At 33.9% G+C, this 25,488-nt stretch overlaps 1 protein-coding gene across 3 annotated transcripts in view; it reads right to left on the bottom strand.

Moving 5' to 3' along the window:
- Positions 1–1,655: 1,655 nt before the first annotated feature.
- The window catches only part of NFXL1 (nuclear transcription factor, X-box binding like 1), a 67,477-nt gene continuing 43,644 nt past the window's right edge, over positions 1,656–25,488 (bottom strand). For 2 of the 3 annotated variants that reach the window (XM_037742644.1, XM_017540325.1), the window contains exons 19-23: positions 17,289–17,358; positions 9,760–9,864; positions 5,985–6,071; positions 5,111–5,164; positions 1,656–2,760 (exon numbers count right to left, since the gene is read on the bottom strand). In XM_037742644.1, coding sequence (XP_037598572.1) covers positions 2,587–2,760; positions 5,111–5,164; positions 5,985–6,071; positions 9,760–9,864; positions 17,289–17,358 — 490 coding nt within the window. In that variant the 3' untranslated portion in view covers positions 1,656–2,586. The remainder of the gene's footprint in view (positions 2,761–5,110; positions 5,165–5,984; positions 6,072–9,759; positions 9,865–17,288; positions 17,359–25,488) is intronic. The other variant, XR_001828629.2, reaches the window with a different exon arrangement.

Genomic DNA, 25,488 nt, shown 5'->3' with positions numbered 1-25,488 from the left:
GGAAGCTAATACACTTTGTTAATGCCATAAGTAAGTAGGAAAACAAGACCATCACATTCACAATCTTAGGCCATTCTTAGTAGCTATCTGGTAACTTTTCCCATTCCTTCTCTAATTGGCCCAGATTGAAGCTAAAAGGACAATATGCATTACTTTATTTTCCTCAGAACAAATTAGTGTAAGTATTCAGATAAAACTTAACTTATCCCTGCACATTAGTCTTTTCTCCATATGATAGCCAGCAGTCTTAAAAAAAAAAAAAAAAAAAAAAAAAAAAAAGTATCTTCCCTGCTTAAAGCCTTCCAATGCTGTCCATTGCAACTCAAATACAATTCAAATTTCTTATCCTGGTCTATCAAGCATGACATAAACTGGCCTAGACATATCCCCCTCTCAATTTAAATTTCATTAGGCTCCAGCCACACCAACCCTTCTGCTCCTCAGGTGTGCCAAGCAATTCCCAAACTAGGGACTTTGTACCTGCTGCTTTCTCTCATACATTTTTCACAGATTCAAATGGAGGTCATTCAGGTCATGGCTCAAATGTCCCCATCTCAGAAAGGTTTTCCCATTCTAAATTAGCCAGTGTCTTTGCACCCCCTACTTTCACCACATTCTATATATACCATTCCTCTTATTTTTTTAAATACTACTTACCACACATAAAATCATGTTCATTTTTTTATGTCTATTTCCTGCCTGTGTTTGTCTCTGCCTAAGCAACAATATAGGAAGAAAGATTACCATTATCTCCAGAACATAGAAAGTTCCTGACATATAGAAAACATATCTGTGGACTGAATAAGTGAAGGAATAGCTGTATGACTTAAACAACAAACAACTTTATATATCATTCATTTAGTCTCCTTCTTCTGCTCCTAAATTCTTCTCCACAAATTAGGAAAAAAAAAATTGGCAAGAACAGAAGCCCAACAAACAACAGATATGAAGTAGGCCTCATGCTCACTTAATAGGCCCAGGTTCTGACATAGATGATAATGATTATAGATAGTAATGACTTCCCATGTAGACACCTGGTTGTTCCCTTAACACTCAACTTTAGTCAGCATAGGCAATAACTTGAGTGTAGTATATCTGATTTAGGGCTTCTAAAATGCCAACACTGTAATTCTGTCACAGGAAAGGTTAAAAATTCTAAAATCAAAACACCCATGAAGAAAGGAATGACTGTCCTTTAATTCTGGACACAAGCTAATACTTAAGAGCTAGGTACAGAGACTCATGTCTGTAATGCCAGCACTTTGGGAGGGTGAGGTGAATGGATCACTTGAGGCTAGGCGTTTGAGACCAGCCTGGCCAACGTGGAGAAACCCTATCTCTACTAAAAAAAAAAAAAAAAAAAAAAAAATTAGCTGGGCTTGAACCCAGACAGCAGAGGTGGCGGTGAACTGAGATCACACCACTGCACTCCAGCCTGGGCAACAGAGCAAGACTCTATCTCAGCAAAATTTTAAAATCCTTCTTCCTACTTCTGTTTAAAACACATTTCTACCACTTTTTAGATACTTTTAGGTATCTATCAGTGACTGTCTTCCACATGAAGTATTAGAATTTTATACATTGATACTAATGCCTAACTTAAAATTATAGGCTCCTGAATATTTTAGATAATAATAAATATTCCAGATTACAAATTTGGTATGAAAAATTTTAATGAAAACATTAATCATATAAATTAAATAGCAAAACTATTTGAAATGAAATATAATTCAAACAGATTAGACTTACTGATACTTCTCTATTTGTTTTCATAAGAATTGATTATTTTCAGCTGAAATCTATTTAGGATTGCGGTAAGGAGAAATGAGATTAAAGTACATAAAGCTCATAAGCCTTGTTGTCAGTACATATTCTGCATAAATATTCATTTTCCTTTTACTCTTATTTTTAAAAGATACATAGAAGTTTTATGAAACATGCCAACTTCAGTTAAAAGCTTCTTACATAAGAAATAGCCACATGTGAGGAATCTAGCCTGGCATCTGTTGAAAATAACTGTATTTTCTGAAGAACACACCACATGACATTTATTGATAAAAATTCCTCACTAATAAACCAATTTCTAAAATCTAGTTATATACCTTCATGTCACAATTTAAGAGGTCTGTTAGAGAATCACTTTTTTAAAAAAGTACAAAGTTAATAAGATCAAGAAAAGTACCCTATGATAAGTAACCAAAACATTAAGAAATATTCCTCTTACTGAACATATGGCTCAGTTTCATCTGAATTATTTTTTAAAAATGTGTTGGTTTGAAATATTAAATGAAAAAACTAAATTAGTACAAGGAAGCCCAATGAACAAAAACATATTACTCTGCTTCTAGCTAAGCCTTACGAAATATTTTACAATTTCAGTCATGCTTTCACTTTAAACAGTGTTATACTGCCCTTTCTAGTATACTAATTAAGATAAAGTTTAACATTCTGTCCTAACAATAGCTAAAAGAGAATACATAGATGAATGCAAATATACCATGTTCTATAATATACATTTTATAATATTCCAAATTTAACAACTTATCTAAATCCAATCTGAGTTATATTAAAAGATCAAAACATTTTTTAATCCACATCATGGGTGATGTACCATGCAAACATTACAACCACAACTCCACACACTGAAAGGAGATAATATTTATGTTTCTGCCATGGTGATAGCTCAACCGCCACTTCATCTCTTTTCCTGCTCTTCTTCCGACGACCCTTCAGTCTGTTTTCAAAAGCTTCTAGTTCAGCCTAAATAAAAACAGCATCATTTTAATTAAATTCAATGCATACATTGACTTGAAACTTTCCATTTACATAAAATCAATTTGGGTAATATTTTAATAGTAATGATATATATTCAATATACTGATTTGAGTTTTTAAGACACCATTCTCCACTACTAATTGTATTCAACAAATTCAGGGTTTAGGTAAGTAGAAAGGAGACTGGGGCATAATAGAAGAAATTATTTCAAACTGTAGAGCTGACTATGACGCTACATATTAAAATGTCTGATTAAATCAGCGTGCTCTAACATATAGACCCTGGTTTTATTCATTGACACTATTATACTTCAACTCCATTATTATAGAACCAGGATTCTATAAGCAAGTGCTGTGATATCTAGTGAGAATAAAGGTATCTATAATTCTAGTAGTTTACAATGCATATAATAAATATTAGTGGCTTTTAAGAAAGAAATTCAAGTGAGTAAAGAGAAAAAAAGCTGCCAGAAATTGATTCTCTACCAAATGCAATTTTTAATACAGTAAAAATTCTTCAAAGGAAAAAACACTTCATGCTTTAAAATCAAAATGACTATTTTAGAAGTAAAAATTTTAAACTAGTACTAAAAAGAAGATAACTGAATTACATTCAATATCAAATGTGGATTTTTATCCTACTGCCAAGAACTTATTAAACTTTTATAAATAATGTAATATGATATGCTATAGTGCATAGTTAAGACAATAGTTACTAAAATATATATGTACTTAATAATATCCAAATAAAACTATGTAAATAGTTATTTAATAGAAGGAAATGTAAACTTTAGTTCACATATCCATTACTGTGGTCATAAGCCACACTTGAAAAAGATCTAATAAACTTAGTTTAATACAAAGTGGCATTCTAGAATGAGCCAAAATGTCGGATTATTCCCAAGTAGTTAGTTTCTGACATATTGAAAAATGTCAAAATACCTTAAAAGCAGGCAAACTTGAAGACCACGGATATGGTAAAGTAACTTATGGTTATATGGTGACTCACAGTCACCAGGTATATATTATGTACTGTATATAGTCATTCCTCGGTATCTGTGGGAATCCCCCTTGGATATCAAAATCTGAGGATGATCAAGTCTCTATATAAATAGTGAAGGATTTGCAAATAACATATACACATCTTCCTGTATACTTTAAATCACTCCAGATTTCCTGTAATATCTAATAACGTAAATGCTATGTAAATAGGTATTACACTGTATTTTAAAATGTGTTTTTTTATTGTTGTATTTTTATACTTTTTAAAAAAAATTTTTTCAATCTGTAGTTGGTTGAATCCACAGATGCAGAACCTGCATATACTGAGGACTGATTATATCCTGCTTAAAGAGTCCGTAAACAGGGAATGTATCTAAGATTTTCATCCATGATGGTTAATAAAAAGGTAGCAAAGGGACTAAGGAGGAAACACACTATTCTTAATAACTTAATCTCCTAGGATTCCAGCCAACCTATATTTTGGGGATATCAGGCAAATCAACTTTACAGAACCATAAAATCTCAAAGGTCATCTTGGCCAACCATTATTTGCTACATGAACTGTTTCTAATGTCCTCCTACAACTCATCAAAGTTTGAATTTCCTCATTCATGCAAATCAGGCAAGCTTCAATCTCATCATTCATAAAGGCAGTACACAACACAATCTGCTTTGTTAAGTATAAAGCATCTCAAGATATAAACTGACAAATAATAATAAAAAGTCGTACATCACTATTAGAAAGTCGAGCCACTCTTTGAAGTATATGATCAATAAAGTAAATACTTAAACAGGGAGTATCAGGAATGTACTTGTTATCTAGGTAACAACAAAGTGCAGGTAATAATCCTGCATTTAAAGATCTAATAGGGAAATATGGGAATGTATTAATAAAACAAACGTATTGATTACTAAACTGCTCTTATTTGTTACAGGTGGTCTGCAACTCAGTAAAATAGAACTCAAATACTTTTAGATGAGTAACGTTATGGTCTCCAGAAGATGGCTTACAATGGTGATGATTCTCTCTCACTCCCCAACCAAAAGAGGAATTAAAATTCTTATAGCTGAATGATGGATGATATTGGCAAGAAAGTAAATTGGAAATATAAAAAATCTTTGGGAATATGTGAGATCTCCCACCTTCTCAGAGTTTCAGTATACTTAAAGTGAAGGTAGGAGATGGCTCATTTTTGTTTTCCAGGAACTATGTTATTTTCACTTCACAATACAGTAAACTAGTCCTTAGTTTGAACTTGGAATATACCCTGTGTTTGCAAAAAAATCTAACAATGATGCTAAGAGACATAAATCTGGGTATTTTGTTTGGTTACCTGTTGTCTTCGTTTTTCTTCTTCATAAGCAGCTTTGGCTTCTGCTTCTTTTATCTGTTTATACACATTCAAAGTAAATTTACAATTTAGTCATCACATTTTATATAAAATTTTATCATCTACCCACTCAGGTTCTATTAACCCATATCAACTTTTAGGAGCTTGAAACCATTTAAAGAAATTTAAATATTATACTGAGACAAGGTTTATCAAGGCACTATCTAATAGATTAAAGGTGGTGATGGATGGAGTGTTATACCTTATATAAACATTTCAGCTCTTAACAAGTAAAATAGATGTTACATCATAATTCAAAGAGCTAAACACAAATTTTAAAGTTAAACTGTAAACACAAATTTTACAGTTAAACTATAGACACAAATTTTAAAATTACCTTTTTCCTCTTGAGTTACTGTATTAAGAATCTAGAATTATTAAATACTGCTGTTTCCCTAAGTTAAATTTATCTCAAATGTACTATCATGGAAGGGAATCCTTACTTTTAAACAAAATCAAGAGGTCGCTGATTGGATTGATGGAGGAAAACAGTAACACTAGCGATAACCCAAGCAGCAGAATCCCAAAATCTTATTTTTGTATTATTTTAACCTAATTTTCAGGGGCTTACACTAACATTAAAATAAACTATGTCACAAAGCAAATACATTAATGGGCATAGAAGATGAAAATCCTTGGTATACACCAGGCAATAAAAATCCCAATCTCCCATTCAAAATTGGCCTATAAAACTAGGCTTTTATTATAAAAGCAAAAAGATGTGATTTCAAGTTGTTTTTAACAAACACATAAGTAAATGCACAATATAAGAAGGAAAGGCCATTAGCCTTTAAAATAATATTTAACAAGACATTACCTCAGATGCTTTCCGCTTCATTTCCTTGCACGTTGTGTCACATTCTATTGAAACCTGATTTTCACGTACTTTGTTGCACTGCAATTCCTACAAACAATCCAGTTTTCAAATTTTAAATGATCTTTCCCTCAAAGTCCTAACCATCTGCCATAAAAAAGCAAAGTTTATCTAACAGAGTTTAAGGTTATAAGTATTATTTGATGTGACTTAATATTTAATGATGATATGGTTGCAAGCATTAAATATCTGGTTCAAATAGTGATTACTCTCTTATTTTCTTTAATTAAAAAAGTGAATACCATAAAATTTTTAAAAATCCATTTAATAATTACTAAGTGCCAGGTAGACCTGGTGGTTCACGCCTGTAATCCTAGCACTTTGTGAGGCTGAGGCAGGTGCATCACATGGTCAGGAGTTCAAGATCAGCCTGACCAACATGGTGAAACTGCATCTCTACTAAAAATACAAAAATTAGCCAGTCTTGGTGGCATGCACCTGTAATCCCAGCTACTAAGGAGGCTAAGGCAGGAGAATCATTTGAACCCAGGAGGTAGAGGTTGCAGTGAGCTGAGATCATGCCATTGTACACCAGCCTGGGTGACAAAGCAAGACTGTCTCAAAAAATAACAATAATAATAATTACCAAATGCCACCATTGGACTTAGCTCCAGTGTTGTTTTTATTCTCTACTTTTCTTTATTGTTTATTGTTATTTTTATAAAGTTTCCAGGGAATAAAATGTTCCACAAATGGGCTGTATGGCAGAGCTTCCTAGCATTGTGTAAGGGATGGAAATGTTGTAAATCTGCATTAGTCCACAGAGTAGCACTAGCCACATATGGCTACTGAGCACTTGAAATGTGGGTAGTGAAACTGAGGAACCAAAATTGTAGTATTGTTTAATGCTAATTAATTACAATTTGCATTTAAATATCCATTTGTGACTAGTGGCTACCATCTCAGATAGTAAACCTCTAGAGAGTTTTCTGGGGAGCTACAGATTTTTCTCCTGACTGTTAAACTTGCTTTTTTTTTTTTTTTCCAGTTTAGATGAAAATTGTTTAAAGCTTATGTTGGCATCTCACTACCTCCTTAATGAAAGAACACTGATCTGTTTTTGATGTCTTGACATCAAAACTATGACCAATTTCTGTACTATGCTATAATAAAATGATGACTACTGAGTTGAAGAGTGATCTTTATATTATTAGTCTTACGCTAACTTTTGTAGTATGTTTATCTATCTTTTATTCATTCATTTTTTATTGCCAATGTCACTTTTACTCTCAGTAGACCTAATTTGTTTCGGTTTCTCCTATCTCACCACACCCTCAGACTCTAGATTTTTGTTCAAATCTTCCTCAATTTAGACATGAGATTACCAAATCCTGAGTAACGTGTGTTCAGTGAAAGCATTTTATGGCATGAAATTTTATTAATTGAAGGGTTTCCTTTTTTGTTTTTTAATTCCTTAGTTTTTCATTTTTGGCTAAATTTAGTGATAACATAGTCTTTTCCTCCAAAGACAGTCCAGACAGAAGAAAATAAACATGAACAAACAATGGAGACAAAAATAAGTATCGTGTGTTTACAGACATTAAGTCCATCAGCCTAGAAAAGGATTTTATCAGTTCTCATTCAGAAGATACTTACAGAGTGCCGATAACATGCCAAACACTACAACAGGGAAAGGGAACACAATAAGGAAAAAACAGTATAATAATCTGTTAAGTGCTAAGTAAATAACAATGGTAATGGCAGCTACTACTTATTAAACATAGCATTGTTTTAAATGCTATGTATGCACTACCTCTTCTATTCCTTTCAATAAATCTCTATAAACTCTATTGTACGGATGAGGAAACAAGGTTACAGATATCCCTAGAATCACAAAGCTCTAAATTATGAACCTAGTACAAAGGAAGTCAAGAGGAAGGAACAGCTAAGTCTTCCCAGGGGAGCCTAGGGAAGGAAAAACTTCTCAAACAAGGAAATGCTTGCAATAAGTATTAGCAGGATTCTAGTAAGCAGAGAGGTAAAGGAAAAAAAATTGTATTTTACAGAGAAAGAGAAATATATACATCACCACAGCCTAAGCTAAGCTAGGGTACAATATATGTATTAGGGCACTTAAGTAACAGATTCACAAAGATGACTGCTAGATGATAAAACTGAACAAGCAGGCAAAGGTCTTATAGCCTCCCTGGTATGCTGAGTCTGCATATACCTACACATACACATTTCTTATATAATGCATTTTTTCCATAAGTGATGAAGAGCCATCGAAGAATTTAGAACAGGGAAGTGGTGTGACTAGACAAGGAAATGGGTCACGAAGTTGTGGCCAAAGCCCAGGAAAGAGTTGGTCAAAAGTACTAATGGGTGGGTGGCATAGGGCACTTGGACAAGATATGAGATTTCAGAGAAAATCTGAGATGTCTCACAAAGACATCTCAGATTAAAAGTGGCTTGACCAAGTATTTATTTTCATGTAAAGGTGGTGAATTTAAATATCTAAAACTTACGGATTCCATTCCCTAAAAGGCCAAGCCTATACATTTAAATTCAGAAGTCCCCTATCCTAGGAAAACATATCAACTATGAAAATAAATGAAAGGCAAAGGATCTATAAAAGATCCTCAATACATATCTGTCACATGGACGAATAAAAGCAAATTTGAAGAGATGAAAAAGACTAGCTTTAGGGAATGACAATAGGAATATGAAGGAAAAAAGGAGTTACAACTATAACTGAGATAGGGTAAAACAGAGGTCAAAAACGTTGGTTTCAAAGGAATAAGCACTGCCAACAGGGAAGATCAAAGAAACAGAATTGAGAAAAAGACTATTACGTCACCATATTTCCCTTCATAAGTTTTGCTGAACAGTTGTTTCCATCGGGCTTTGTAATCATTCATTTTTGCCCATTTATTCCTCTGTTACCATCATTTTTTCTTAAAATTAGTTCTTTCCAAGTTATTAAATGCTACTTTACTTTATAAGGCTATGCATATGAGGTCTTTTTAAGGCAATATTTTCAAAGGATAATACTGATGGTAAAAAAAAAAAGTTTCATAAATTACATCAACAAAGTTAATCTCAGGCCATTTCTTAAGCAATGAAACATTCTATTCCTTACACTGTGTTCCCTGTTCAAAGACCTCAAATCTAAAGCACATTGACCAAAGGAGAGCATTGAACTTGGTTGCAACATAAAAAATAATTTTCCTTTTACTATTAAGTTGCAGAAAATTAAACTGTCAAAGCTGATTTTTAAAATAAACATTTACAGAACAAGTAGGCTCATTTTAATAAAAAGGGTCTCTGGGCCGGGCGCGGTGGCTCAAGCCTGTAATCCCAGCACTTTGGGAGGCCGAGGCGGGTGGATCATGAGGTCAAGAGATCAAGACCATCCTGGTCAACATGGTGAAACCCCGTCTCTACTAAAAATACAAAAAATTAGCTGGGCATGGTGGCGCGTGCCTGTAGTCCCAGCTGCTCAGGAGGCTGAGGCAGGAGAATTGCCTGAACCCAGGAGGCGGAGGTTGCAGTGAGCCGAGATCGCGCCATTGCACTCCAGCCTGGGTAACAAGAGCGAAACTCCGTCTCAAAAAAAAAAAAAAGGGTCTCTGAAGTAAAATCTTAAAACTAAAAGGCAAAAAAATACAGAAAAAGAACTACCAAAACATCCAGGCCAAAAAACAAAAACAAGAAAACCAAACCAAACAAAAACAACTTATATAGAAAAATATTTTCAATAACTTAAAATATTTACCTTTTTTATTCTTTTACAAGGACATCTAAGTTTTACCTTCTGGTTGCAATTAAAGGGACATTCACCAGGATGACACATCTCTTTGCATCTATGACCACAAGGAAGCTAAAATAAAAGCAAAATAAAGCAATTACATACTTACGTTTTGGTCATACTCTTTCCCCACACCCCAACAATTTTAAGAGTCCATCACACAAAGAGTCAATCAATCTTAGCTAAAGGGCTAATTTGTCAACTAAATTTAGATATAAATTATTTTAATTACACAGAAATTTTAAATATTCTCTCCAGCGCCACTCCAACAGTACATCTTACAGCCACCCTTGTGTATATAACCTAGTTATAGTCATGTAACTAAGTTCCGGTCAATGGAATACAAGCAAGTACAGGTGATTCATGCTTCCAATCATTTCAAGAGTGTACTTTCATGTTCTTCTCCTCTCCATGTGCTGGAAATGATGAAAGCTGGAGCAATAATGGAAACCATGTGCCAAAGAGAGCAGAGCCGTCAGCTGACTTGGATTCGTGGGTGAAGACATGATGTACAATGACACACCTACCTCCCTGTACTCTCATGTGAGAAAAAAACAAAAAAGAAAACCTCTTGACCTTAAGCCACTGTATATTGTGTTATAACTGTTTAGGCTTTTATCCTACAACATTCACCCTTTCTACTACATATTAAAACATATTTAGGTAGCCAAAACAACTCAGTAATTGTCAAGCTATCTATGTTCCTCGTCTTTAATTATTTACTGTTTTCATATCCCAGTCAAGCATTCAGATGAAATGTTCGTGTTCTCTCTTTCTGTCTACTCAAAACTTATCCACACTTTAAGATATGCCTTAAATTACCACAACAGCCTGATATAAACATGCCTGTATATAAATAAATAGTAGTAGTTATGTAAGAAATCTATACATTGCTTGTAGTGTCTTGAAATGTTGCAAAAAACAATATTTTTAGGTACTTCATATATTTCTATCTCTCCAACCAGAATGTAAATAAAATACACTATTTGTTAGGGTTAAATGTCAAAGTTAGACTACCTGGAACTGAGTCCCAGATTCCCTGTTTACTAACTGTGAGATCTTAGGCAAGTCACCTGGCTTCTCCGTGTTTCACATGTAAAATTTCACATGTAAAAGAGTATTACTACTTTATAAAGCTGTTGTGAGGATTAAATGTGTTCAGTACATTTAGTTATTATAATGAAAGTTGTTATTATTATAAGCTCCTTGAGGGCAATGGTCTTACACAGGCAGTCATCAACTTATGATGGTACAATTTAAACAATTTTTCAGTTTTCCAGTGGGTTTCAACAGGACATAAGCCCATCATAAACTGAGGAATATCTGTATTTCTTTGTGTCTCTCATGTCATAATCCCTAACAAAGATACCTCCCGAACAGTGGAAACCTCAGTAAATTTTTAAATTCTCTAATTATTAATCTCTATGATTCACCAGATTGATCTTTCAAACTACTGACTCTACTCACTTTAAGAAATTTAGAATTCTTTTCCATTGTCTTTAGTCTCTTACTAGAGTGCAACTAGGTTTTTTGTTCTTTAAGTTTTAGCTAAGGTATTCATAGCAAAACTAAATTCTGATCACTCACACTGTGCACTTCCACTAATCCTACTATACGGCAGAGAACTACTATTAATAGAATGAGTGCCAGGTATTTCTGAACAATTTCAGTTTTGTTTTTCCCTATATCTAATACAGGATGCTGAATACTACTTAACAAAGCTCAATATTTATTCATTTTCAAATACGTACTTCACAGTGGTTGTTTCAAGCCTTTGTATTGCTTAATGTCATTCTTACCTTCATTCCTGCCAGTGCCTCTAGCTAGACTTCATAAACATTTGGCATTAGCTCACCACTTATTCTTTTTCTCAAAATACATCTCTATATCCTCTTTCCTTAATTAATCTCTAAGGTAATCAGTCATCTTCTCTTAAAAAGAAACTAACCATTCTACTTCAAATTTATATATTTGTTATTACATATTTGTATGTATTTATAGGACAGATGTGATATTTAGTTACATACATGGAATGTATAATGATCAAGTCAGGGTATCTGGGGTATCTATCATCTTGAGTATTGATCATTTCTATGTTTTGGGAACACTTCGAGTCCTCTCTTCTAGCTATTTTGAAATATTTAATACATTATTGTTAACTATAATCACCCTACTGTGCTATGGAACACGAATTTATTCCTCCTATCTTACCATGTGTTTGCACCCCTTATCCACATCACTTCGTCCCCTTCCCCACATCCTTCTCAGCCTCTGGTCTCTATCATTTAAATCAATGATTCTATAGGAGAAAGGAATAGGGAAGCTTATCAGATTCAATAAAAGAAGACCTTCTGAAAATATATAGTATTGTCTCTCACTTTAATCAGTGTTCTGTTGTGCTGGGGATTGATGAAAGGTTAAAAATCACTGGTCTTGATGTTATATCTTTTTGCCTCCTAAAAGACCTCATATTCATCTTGACAATTTCATTGACATCTTCAAAGTCTATCTTTTCTCTGGCTGGGTCTTGTGCCTTCAATAAATGTATCTTTTTTTCTCTAAATCCTTTTTTTGACCCTTCCACCTCAACTAACTACCACATACTGGTAAAAGTTGTAGAAGAAATAAACTAGGATGACTGCCTGGTTCACTGTAATTCCCCCAGTGCCAAAAGGAGCCCTTGGATCCAATGGGGAGTCTATTAGGTTTTCTCTCTTGGGAACTTCAAGTTTTCTCTCTAAAACCTTAAAACAGTGAGATGGTGGTTTAAGTAGCCATCTCACTGTAAAGCCTCCTTAGGCTGCAGAAATCCTGCCTTTCCCAAAGCGTGGCTGTATAGCATTTCCTTCAGAATCTGTGAACTGCTCTCCAATGTCTTACAAATATGCCCCACAATGTCTTCTCTCTTTCTCTTTTTTTTTTTTTTTTTCCTTTTTGCCATAAGTAAGCCAAAACTAATTCTGCAACTTGCAACTAGGAAAACTGAAACTCATCTAGGAGTACACTGTGCTGGTATCCAACGTATGTCCCACAGGCAAAGTAACACCTCTAATCCTGAACGTATTCCAACTCACTAGCAATCAGATAACATAAATTAAAATCACAATGAGATGCAAAAAGACTGGCAAAAATAAAAAATGCTAACCACACAAAATGTTGGTAGGGATGTGAAACAAGAACTTTCACCAATGGAATGTTGAAAAACTTTCTCATACTTTTCCATAACTAGAAACGTTACTGATTATAAATTGATACAACCATTTTGGAAATCAATTTGATATTATTAAAGTTGAAATTATACATTCCCTATGGTCAAGCAATTACACTACTGCATGACTACAGAAATCTGTGCACATATGTACCAGGATGCAACGGCAAGAATGTTCACAGCAGTATTTTTTATAATAGCCCCAGCTGGAAATTATTCAAATGTCTACTCACAGTAAAACAAGTAAATTATAGTGTACTTATATGATGGAATCAATGGACTACAGCTACATGCAATTAAAAATGACAAACATATATAAGCAAGACACAAAAGTGCTTGCTTTTAAACTTATAACACTGGCAAACAATCAATATTGTTTGCAGATGTACATACTGGTAGTAAAAACTGTAAATAAAAGTAAGGAAAGGGTTACTATAAAAGGCCAATGGTGGTTAACATATAGGATAGAGGATGGGAACTGTAGTCAAACAGAGACCTTGGTAGATTTCTGGTATGCTAACATTAATTGATTTTTTGAACTGGGTAGTGTTAACATGGTATTCACTTTTTAACTGTTAAGCTGTACATATTTATGTTATGTACTTTAAGGTATATATGTGATATTTCACTGCTTAAAAAAATTAACTCACATGACCATTTTCCTGTTAGATGTGCAAGTAAGTGTATGTTATCCCAAAAGCCAGGTTATATTTTGAAAAAACTGAAAAGTAGTTAAAAAGAAAGCTGACTTGAATGCATAAAATAAAACAATGGTTATCTTTATTACAGATTTCACAGCAAAAAACAGAGGTCTTTCTAAAATATCCAACCCTGGTATTCACTGAGACGTGAGATGTATTACCCTTCACACTCAAAGTGAGATGGGTTTTTTCTACTCTACTCAACCCTCAACATATTCTGCTAGAACTTCAGTCAGTCATACCAAATGGTTTACTGACAACACTGTCTGCATCAAAGTGTTCCACTTTAATCTCAATAATAGGAAAAGCCTTCTTTCAAAAGAACTAAGAAAAGCTTGCAGAACAATATTGTTTGTAGATAAATACCCAAGCATAATCACCATAGCTACCATATATATAGCACTTACCATTAACTAAGTCGGTTACATGTTATTACCTCACTTAATACTCAGCACTCTTTAAGTATTATTGGTGTCTCATTTTATATATGAACAAGTGCAGTTACAGAAAAGTTAAATAATTTTCCCAAGTAAAAAGTAGAAAAGCTTGCATGGGAATGAGAAAACCAAAATCAGAAATAATTTTAAAAAGCAGAAATACCATATGATCTCACTTATATGTGAAATAAAAAAAGGTGAACTCATAAAAGTGAAAGAGCATAAAGGTAGTTACCAGTGGCTGGGGGACAGAAAGGGACTGGGGAAATGTTGGTCAAAGTATACAACATTTCAGTTAGATATGAGGGATAAACTCAAAAGATCTATTGTACAAAATGGTGACTATAGTTAATAACATATTGTATTCTTAAAAATTGCTCAGAGAGTAGATTTTAAGTGTTCTCATCATTAAAAAAATGCATAATTAACTTAGCCATTCCACAATGTACACATATTTTAAAACATGTTGTCTGTGATAAATATAGAAAATTGTATCAATTAAAAACTTTAAACAATTTTTAAAAATAAAATAACTGAAGCCCCAGACCATGTAATAAAATAAAACTTCCATTTTGTTCCTCTTTACATCTCTTTTATAAAAGAGCAGAAATGCATATGTGGGGCATGGTTTAAAGGTATGTTCTTAAAGGCATCCTTATGTTTTCATTTAGTTAAATTCAAACCTAATTAAATAATCCATAGAGTGTATATCAGAGACACAGTGGAGCCGGAAGGATATGCTTATGCCTATCCTTCACTCTCACAATTCATTCTTTTATTAATATTCATTAAACATTTACCAGCAGCTTAATGTGTACAGCCCATGAACCAGGCACTGCATACAAAGACAAATATGATATAGTCCCCTGCCCATAACAATCTACAGTATGGAAAAGAAAGGAGAATATAAGTAAGAGTTTATTAGTACATCAGAATTTACCAGAATCCCATACCTTAACTAAAGTACAAAGATTCAGAGTGATATACTTCTAGGCTGATTCTAATTATGACCTCTTTCTGTAGCTCACTGGTTCTCAATGTGTACTCTTGGACCAACAGTATCATTATTACTTAAGAGCTTACTATTTAATAGAAATGCAAATCTTGGGCCCCACTCCAGGCCTACAAAATCAGAAACTCTAGAGGGAGGCCCAGCAATCTGTATTTTGTTTTGTTTTGTTTTGAGAAGGACTTTCGCTCTTGTTGCCCAAGCTGGAGTATAGTGGAGCAATCTCGGCTCACTGCAACGTCTGCCTCCTGGGTTCAAGCAATTCTCCTGCCTCAGCCTCCTGAATAGCTGGGATTACAGGCACACGCCACCATGCCTGGCTAATTTCTTTTTTTGGTATATTTAGTAGAAATGGGGTTTCACCATGTTAGCCAGGCTGGTCTCGAACTCCCGACCCCCAGTGATCCTCAACTTCCCAAAGTGCTGGGATTACAGGCATGAGCCACGGCACCCAGCCCAGCAATCTCTGTTTTAACAAACCCTTAAAGTGATTCTGATGAATCTCAAAGGATTAGAATTACTGTTATGGCAAAACCAAAGTCAAGAGACCATAAATGATTGAGTTCTACTTGACATAGTGAAATTCACCTGTCTACTCTTAGGTTGTCCCAAACTATAATGGCCATTTGGATTGCTCCCAGGCTACAGATATATTTTTCAAGAAAGCCCAAGGATTTCCTGGCAATACCAGGGGCTCCAGAAGGACCTAGAATCCAAAATCATGAAAATGACCCATGTAGTCCCACCAAAAGTCACAGCAGCACAACTTACTTAAAGCTAAGGCGATTCTAAGTTACAAATTAGCAACACCTGAATTAAATTACCATATTTCTACGTAAACCATACCATGTTACTGAGTAAGATTAAAAATAAAACATTCCTGACTACTTATTACCTGGAATCTGAATTGGGATGGGATAAAATTTATTTTAACAAGGGAAGTTCAGGATTTGAATAATTCAAAAATTAAATTTGAAATATCCCATGCCCTAGTTTTACTTATATAATAAAGACAGGATTATTAAGATAATCAATTATTACTGCAAATGGCCTCTCTTCTTATACTCTTACATAAATTTAAAAACTCTCCATTTCTAACAGATCTTAAAATAAATAAATCCATAAAAAGTGGTCCAAAGTCTTAAATGAAAATATTTAAAAGGTATATAATGTATTGATTCCTGTTTTATACTTAATCAAAGACTGATTATGATATTTAAGACTTAGTTGTCATCGGACTCTATGTAAGGTGAGAAACATGTTAAGTACATAGAGACAATTTAAAGAAAAAAGGTACTACATAGTATATCTGTAAGTCAAAAGGATTCCTTTTTAAGTATCTACCCAAATGAAGTAATATTAACTGTCCCATTCCCAAATCCAAAAATGCATCTTCCCTTTCAGGCTGACCAAATGCAGATGGACTGCTTTGGCTTCTCAAATTATTAGCAAGATAAATCACTAGTGAGTTTCCTTTCCTTTTTACTTTGCACAATTTTTTCTAACTACCTTTTGATAGTTTTAGTTTCAATAAAATGCTTATATAAGCATCAGAATCTTTAAAAACACAATTTTATAGGTGAATGCTTTATATTAATTAACACAGTAGTGAACTTGAAAGATTCAATATCTTAACAGTACCAACATCAAAGGCCACAATGAAAATGTACAGAGGTATCTTCTACATCACCATCTTCATAATGCTGTGGATATGAATACCTATCCCGCACATTATCCCACCACAGATACATAAACATGCACATGCATACACACATGCACCCCTATTTTTAAAAATACCCTACTATAGATTTACTGTCTAACTGCCAAGACCCACATCATTCTTGACCTATTTTAAGTATGAATCACATTTTGAGGGATAAGCATAGGTCAATGTTTTATTGTATAAAGTGTGTAAGCTATCTTTAAAACTGCTTTAAAAAAAAAAAATCTTCAAAGGGTCATTCCAGGTCCTAATATCACCAAATTTATTAAGTGAGATGCATCTACCCTAATCATATGTCTTTTTATTAAAAATGATACACCAGAGATGACCTGAAATAATTTGATGGAACAAGGAAAAAGAAAATCCGAGAGAAACAATGCCCAAGGAATACAATTTAAAAGGTTCTACTAAAGCTTACCTCTTTAGGGCACTGATTTTTGCAACAACTGAGGAGGTTCTTTTCATTTACATCAGCTGTAGTTATTTTTCTAAAAATAAGAAAGTTGATGACATTCAAACAAAAATCCATTTTATAGCGTAATTTTTCTAAAAATAACTCACGATTTCAAACATATCCATAAAATTATCTTTTTTTCCTAGGAAATACTTTAATTTCTCTCTCTGTAACAATTATCTTCAAATTATTTATCTGTTCTGATAACTCAAATCATCCAGCCCTTTACTACTAAAAGTCAAATGCCAAACGTGTTAATTGCTGTAAGTACAAAACACACACAAAATACCATCTGTGCCTGGCCTCTCTTTAATAGTTTCTGTAACTATCTTTCCCTATAGATTTATTATTATAATTCATAATTACAATTGTTCTTAATGCCCGTACACAAATAATTTTAAAATTAATTATTTAATATGTTCAAATTGAGGAATTTAGGCTATTTGGAGAAATATAATTAACTTACTTAAAAAGCTTGGGTAAGCTATTAATATTAGAAATTAATACACTTTAGCCAAGGTACAGTGGCTCTAGCCTGTAATCCCAGCACTTTGGGAGACTAAGGCAGGTGGATCACTTGAGGCTGAAAGTTCAAGATCAACCTGGCCAACATGGCAAAAGCCCATCTCCACTAAAAATACAATAATTAGCCAGGTGTTGCACACCTGTAATCCCAGCTACTCAGGAGGCTGAGGCATGAGAATCACTTGAACACAGGAGGCGGAGGATGCAGTGAGTCAAGATTGTGACACTGCACTCCACCCTGGGTGACCAAGTGAGACTCTGTCTCAAAAAAATAAAATAAAATAAAATAAAAATTCACTTTGGATCTGATCGTTTTAGAACAAAAATGCTTTTATAGCTCAGTGAATAATTCAGAAAAAAGTCATAAACACCAAGGAATAAACCTACTTTCCAATAGACACTGCCTAAGTCAGTAACTAGTGACAATTTAAAACTCCCTATCATAAGCATCTCACCTTTCTCTTTCTCATTACTTTTTTTCTCCTTTCCTTTATTCTGTATTTTCTTGCTTTTCCTATTCTTGCTTTTATCAGACATAATTGCCAATATATACCATAAGATTAGTCTTCTTAATGCTAATTAAAATTATTATCTAAATATTCATATTAAATTAGCTATAAATATGCTCTAAGATATTTCTTGGCAAAGTTTCACTTAATGCCACAAAGTTTTTTTGCTGGCTCTATTAAACACTATTGCATTTTTAAGATTCTTACAAGCAGAATGTTCATCTCTGAACTTAAGTTAATATTATTTTGTTCCTGTTACTTTGTAATTAGGAATAAATTAACTTTTCAAGGTCTATATCTTCTATATCCAAATTCTACAGAAGAAATAAACATGAAGCAGAAAAAGACTATAGCATAGTAATATATACATATTGGCTTTCATCCATGGTTCTTGGCTCATCACTCCCCAAGGTAGGCCATTAAAACTAAAAATATTATCTTCTTCCGCCTTTCTGTCTTAAGCAGGCCATAAAGAAATTCTGACCTACCTTGTCTGATTGTAGGTCATAAGACCCCATTTCAGAAGGAGTCCTGTCCCATACTCTGGAAGACGGAATGCTGCACAGACAGGCCACAAAGAACTGAAACAGACAGGCCTTGCTCGGTTTCCTCACTCAGCCTATTATTAAATCATACCCTCTGTCCAGTCACTTCTACATGAGTGTCCGTACTTCAGTCATGCCTATCCAATGAATTCTCCATAATGGCCCAAGAAGAAAGGGTACAAAAACTTATGAACAGCAGAACACAGAGGTTCCCGGAGGTGGTATTCCAAATGATGGGGCAGGGTAGGAATGGAATCACTATGCCCCTTATTTTATACCTCACCCTATGTATTTTCTCATTGGTATATTTTGCAATATCCTTTATAATAAACCAATAAACATAAGTTTTTCTCTGAGATCTATCTGTAAGGCCCTCTAGCAAATTAATCAAACCCAAAGAGGGGGCCATGTGAACCTAAACTTGAAGGTGGTCAGTCAGAAATTCCAGAGGCCTGAATTTGAGACTGGTGTCTGAAGGGGAGGCAGTCTTGTGAGACTGAACCTCAGCCTACAGGATCTGACACCTTCTCCAGGTTCTCAGAGCTGAATTAGAGGACACCCAGCTGGTGCTCGCTACAGAACTAATTGCTTGCTTATTGGTTGGAAGAAACTCCCAAACATTTGGTCACGAAAGTCTTTTGTGTTGATTATTGTGGTGTAAGAGCAGAGGAAAACCAGTTTGTGTTTTTTATTTCCACACAGGAGGAAAAGATGACTTAAATAATTCACTGAATTGAAAGCAAATTAAATTATTAGAACTAATCAACAGAATTCTATATTTAAAAATACACTTCAATATGTATTTAAGAAAAGGAAAAAAATCTGTAGTGCTGAGGTAATGGAAGCCACCACAATCCAAATATATCCACACATCTCCCTCAAAAAAAAAAATAGCTCATTAATAACAAATAAAACGACTAAATCCCATGCCGCAGCACAACTTGAAGATACAAGTTTCTACAAACTTCAAATTGCCTATAACTAGAAAAAAAAAAAAAAAAATTCCTGATAGAGCTGTTTGTCAAGCTCCCAATGCAAGTATTTTGATAGAGCTAGTGGAGATCTGAAAAAAAAAACTGAATGGAAAAGAGAAGAGGAGCTGAGCTAAAATCACAACAGAAAAAGGTCTCCCTAAGAATGAAAATACTGAAAATATCCTGGTAGACCACAGCACTAACTGAAGGGAATAGACTTTAAAAAGCACACAAGGCTGGGTGTAGTGGCTCACACCTGTAATCCCAGCACTCTGGGAGGCCGAGGAGGGTGAAACGCCAGAACCCAGGAGTTACGACCAGCCTGGGCAACATGTCTCTATTAAAAAAACACCAAAATTAACCTGGTGTGGTGGTGTGCACCTATAGTCCCAACTACCAGGAAAGCTGAGGTGGGAAGATCACCTGAGCCTGGGAGGTCAAGGCTGCAGTGAGCCATGAGTGTGCCACTGCATCCAGACTGGGAGACAGAGAGACACCTTGTCTCAAAAAAAAATAAAAATGAAAAAAGTACACAAGATTCAAGTAGCCAATCTTGGAAAGACAGCACTCTGAGAAAAGGTAAAAAGGAAAAGGCAGGCTTTAGACTTTGGAGATGTGGCAAAAGAAGAAGGGAAATTTAGGATCTTGCAAGACCAAAGGAAACAAAAGTAAAATAAGGACACATAACTCCTCTCCCTCTTCCCAGCACCACCCTAAAACACCAACCATTTTAAAAATTGTATTTTTCCATCTGTCAAGAGTGGTCATCAACTAGAAATCTTATACTAAGCTCTGTCCAAAAAAAGAAAAAAAACCATAAAGAGACATAATTTACATCTGTAAAAAACTACTGTAGAAAATAAACAGAAAATGATACCTAAAGCCTTTTAGTTGATGAAAATTCCCTTCTATATCTCTCACCCAAAAAAAGAATTACAAAGAAGAAAACTGAAACATAATATTCCAAACTGAATATATGAACCACCATCTGTAGAGAGAAGTGTTAACCTAGCAGACCTGACTGCTATCTTTTGAAAGGCCTCCTTATAAGGCTAGCCTCCGGCTGGTGCTTGGGAATTTGGATTTCAGGAACGTTCCCACCACTCCCAGAACTGATAAGAACAGCTGACTATGTCTAAACTGTTTGTACAAATCAAATGGTTTATGCTGAACAGTTGCTTTCCCTCTGAGAGTACTGAACTTTGGTATGTGCCAGGTGAGGCTGCCTATGTAAACTTCCCCCAATAAAAACCTCTAGATGCTCAGTCTCTAATGAATTTCTCTGGTTAGAAACATTTTACAAGTGTTGTCACAACTCAGTGGTGGGGGAATTAAGCACATCCCATGTGACTCCGCTGGGAGGAGACTCTAGATGCTTGTGATTAGTACACTTCACCTCATCTACCTTTTCCCTTTGCTGACTGTGCCTTCTAGCCTTTTGTTGTAATAACTCATAGCTGTAGGTATAACTATATGTTGAGTGCTGGGAGTCCTAGCAAATTACCCAATATGAGCATGGTATAGGGCCCTTCAATACATTACCACCTTAAGTCAGAAAAGCAAAACCTAAGAGCATAATGGAGAAGAAAAAAGAAAAAGAAATGGACAAAGGTTGACTGAATTCAGGAAAAAAAATTAAGATAAAATTACATCAGAAATTAAAACTAAATTACAAAGTGCTCATGGAAGAACATATTTACAGAAGAACATACTTGAATCAAAATTTAATAAGGGTCCCTGAAATGAGACAGCAAAACAACCTAGATGATAGAAACAAGATGTCAAAGAAGTAAGTGATTGAAATGGGAGACAGACGAAGAAAATCCAACATACATACAATTGGTAGCACTAAAAAACAAAAACAAAATTAATGAAATAGAGCTGGTATTTGAAATTATAATCCAGGAAAATAAAAATACTGAACTTATATGTTGAAAGGGGTCATCAGGTACCTGGAAAAATTTATCAAAAATTATTAACCCTGAGTCATACCTTAATAAAAAACATTAGATTTTAAAGACAGAGGAGGGAAACGAAGGAGAAAGAAACAACTTTTAGGAGTCCCAGGCAAAAAAGATCAATTAACTCATAAGGAAAAAACAGACTGGCATCAAATTTCTCAAAAGTAAAATATAAATGTAAGTAGCATGGAGCAGCATTTCCAAGAAACTCTAGGAAACAACACATAAATAAAAGACTTTTTACACAATTAAAAATGCTATAGCAAAACATTCTTAAACATGCAAGGGAATGTTTAAGAATTAAGCATTCAGGGAATACTATACCCACGAGCTCTCTTGGGGAATCTACTAGAGGATGTACTTCATTCAAAGAAGAGAAGATTACAAAATTTCAGAAAAAACTGATGGTGAAAATTTAAAATTGAAAATCTAAGAAAAAAAGATGGGAATGAGTGTAGAATAATATATAGATGTTGTATGTTCTGAAAAAGAATAAAGCAAGCAACTAAACAATTAGAGGAGAAGGAAAGAAGAAAAAGACAAATAAACTCACTGGCTGTCATTCAGTCTTAAATGAGAACCAGGTGATAAAATTAAAAGCTGACAAACCAGTTAGTAAAAGATGAAAGAAACAAGTGTCTAAAGACATTAAAAAGGTACAAATACAAAAATAATCAACCATACACAAAAAAAATAAACCTGACTAAATAGGAAAAACTTTTAAATAAGAGCAACGAAAACAAATCACATAAACAAAAAGTGACATAACACAAACAGTAATCATAAAGTAATAACTCAGAGCTAAATCAAAGATATTAGTGATATTAAAAGTTGTTAAAGGACTTAACTTACCTATTAAAGTGAAAAAGGGGATGCATAAGAATTTAAGCCAAAGGTATTAAATGTAACAAAGGATACCTCTTAATGCTAGAAGCCATAATTATTAAAAACTCTGTACAACATATAACAGCTTAATCATCTTTATAAGCAAAAACTACGGCAGTTGCAAAGAGATACAGAAACACACTAATAGACTAGGTGTGATGGCTCATGCCTGTAATCCCAACATTTTAAGAAGCTGAGGCAGGAGGATGTCTTAAGCCCAGATGTTTTGAGACCAGTCTGGGCAACATAGCGAGAGCACATCTCTACAAAAAATTTATTTAAAATTAGCCAGATGTGTTGGTATGTGCCTGTGGCCCCAGCTACACAGGAGGCTGAGGTGGGAGGATCACTTGAGCCCAGGAGTTAGTGAGCCATGACCATACCACTGTACTTTAGCCTGACCAATAGAGTGAGACTATGTATCAAAAAACAAAAACAAAAAGAAATACACTAATAATACGGAATTTTAATACAGTATTTTCACTATAAGACAAAGCTACTGTATTAAAAAATGATACATACACACATTCCAAATCTTATATCCTGATTATTAACAGATTACATCTCCTAAAGCACATAAAATATTCACAAAAATTGATCACTTTATTTTACAAAGGAAGCACTGTTATTTTGTAATAAATTAGAAAAATATTATAAACACATGCTCTGACCACAATGCAATAAAACTAGATGTTCTACTTTAAAACTCTTGAGTACAGGAGGAAATATAATGTAAAAACGGAAACTCTCAAATATAAAGAAAGTAATATACATATGAATATAGGGAATATTCCTAAACCAATAATTAAATAATCTACAACCTTTAAGTACATCTATGATAAAAATGAAAGCATGAAAATAAATGAATTAAATTCCCAATTCTTTTTAAAAAATTCAGAAATTTCTTTTTAAAGGAAATAATAGTATTTTTAAAGGAAACAGTAAAATAAGAGCAGGAAAATGTGGTAAAGAATAAAAGAACAGTCAATCCAGTTAATCAAAATCCTAGGTTTTTAAAATAAAAAATTTACTGCCTAACACTCAAGAAAGAGGGAGAAAGCAAAAATATTCAAAACAAGAATGAGAAAGCGGAAATCATAAAACAACAAAATTTTAATTACAGTAAGCAACTACTTTATAAACTTTTACATAAATAAATTTGAAAAACCTAGATTAAACAGATAACTTCTAAGGAAAATCGTTTTCCAAAAATGACCCGATAAGAGAGATAAATTTTCCTTAGAAAAAAATAGAGAAAGTTATCAAAAACAACACACACATGCCAGGTCCAGATGGTTTCACAGAGGAATTCCATAAAACCCTCAATGATACTACATGATGTATTCTAAAGCATAGAAAACCGAGAAAATAGCCAAGTTTATTTTATAAAACAAACATAATGTTGACACCCCAATTTGATAAACAATACAAAATTTAAAAACTATAGACAAATACAATCTATAAATATTTTAAATGCTAAATAAAATATTAGCAGATTAAAATCAACAAAGCTAAGGATTAAAATGGTATGATTATCTCCATAGATGCTAAAACATCATTTGGCAAATTCAGCATCCAATCCTGATTTAAATATACACATACACTCAAGAAAACAGAAATTGTTGAATACTCTCTAACATGGTGATAAAGCCAACATCTTACACAATGTAGAAATACAGGAAGTAATTAAAGAAACAAACAAGGCAGGGCCAACGCTATCTAACACTGGACTAGAGATGTTAACCAAAGATAAGAGATGACAATTATGAGGCAGAAGTATTGTAAAGACAAGATATAATTACATTAAAAAGTGTCTGCAAGGCAAAAAAGAAAAGAAAAGAAAAAAAACCCAAAAATGACAACCCATAAGCTAGCTCAAAAGACAACAAAGAGGCAGAAGATGTTTGCAGTATATATCATACTTAAATGGTTAATATTCCTAATACATAAAGAACTATTTAAAAACCCAGGAAATTAAGCGGGAAAGACCAACACCCCAAGGAAAAAAAAATACACAAAGGATGTCAACAGTCAATTCATAAAAATAAATTTTAAAATGGTCCTTATCAAAAGAGAGAGACTAGAAGTAATGATACACAAGGAGCAATAAGCATACCAAGTGGATTTTCAATATCACTGTCCACCAAAAAGGCCCTCAGAGAAATGTCTAGGTCTTGGGCTAGGACAGGCAAAGTAAAAGATGAGCCTGGGACATTTTTATCAGCCAGAAAAAAAAGAAAATACTAACACAAGGATGAAAACACATCAAAAAGACATGGGAACCAATTTAAAGACACTCCCGTGTGCCTTTGGTGTTCAATAAATTAAACATCAAAATGATGTGAAGAAACGAATAAAGAATCCACTCGTTAATGCTAGTATTAACATACAAGCTCGAGAGAGCTTTTACAGTGAAATGTCAATTAATAAATGTAGAAGATGGCGTTAGAAAATTCCCACTTGGCCACTTTTTGTTTTATAAAATACACTTGGTTAATTCCTTGGGTTTCTATGCTCTAGAACATGTAGTATCACTGGAATCAAATGGTCAAGGTTTCATTAATAAAGCATCTGGGCATACACGCACACGTGTGTTGTTCTTGAGAGCTTCCTCTATTTTCTCAAATGCTATCACAGTAACAACTGTGATAGAATCATCAATGGATACTAAAATTCATGGGTGAAAGTTTCATAAGAAACAAGCTATATAAATAACAGAATGCAGGTGTAATGCTGCTCAAGTTCATCCATTACCATCCATTAAT

The sequence above is a fragment of the Cebus imitator genome, unplaced genomic scaffold (genome assembly GCF_001604975.1).
Source record: "Cebus imitator isolate Cc_AM_T3 unplaced genomic scaffold, Cebus_imitator-1.0 Scaffold124, whole genome shotgun sequence".
NCBI classification, from domain to species: Eukaryota; Metazoa; Chordata; class Mammalia; order Primates; family Cebidae; genus Cebus; species Cebus imitator.
The sequence above is the reverse complement of the archived record's forward strand: the minus strand, read 5'-3'. Positions and strand labels throughout refer to the sequence as shown.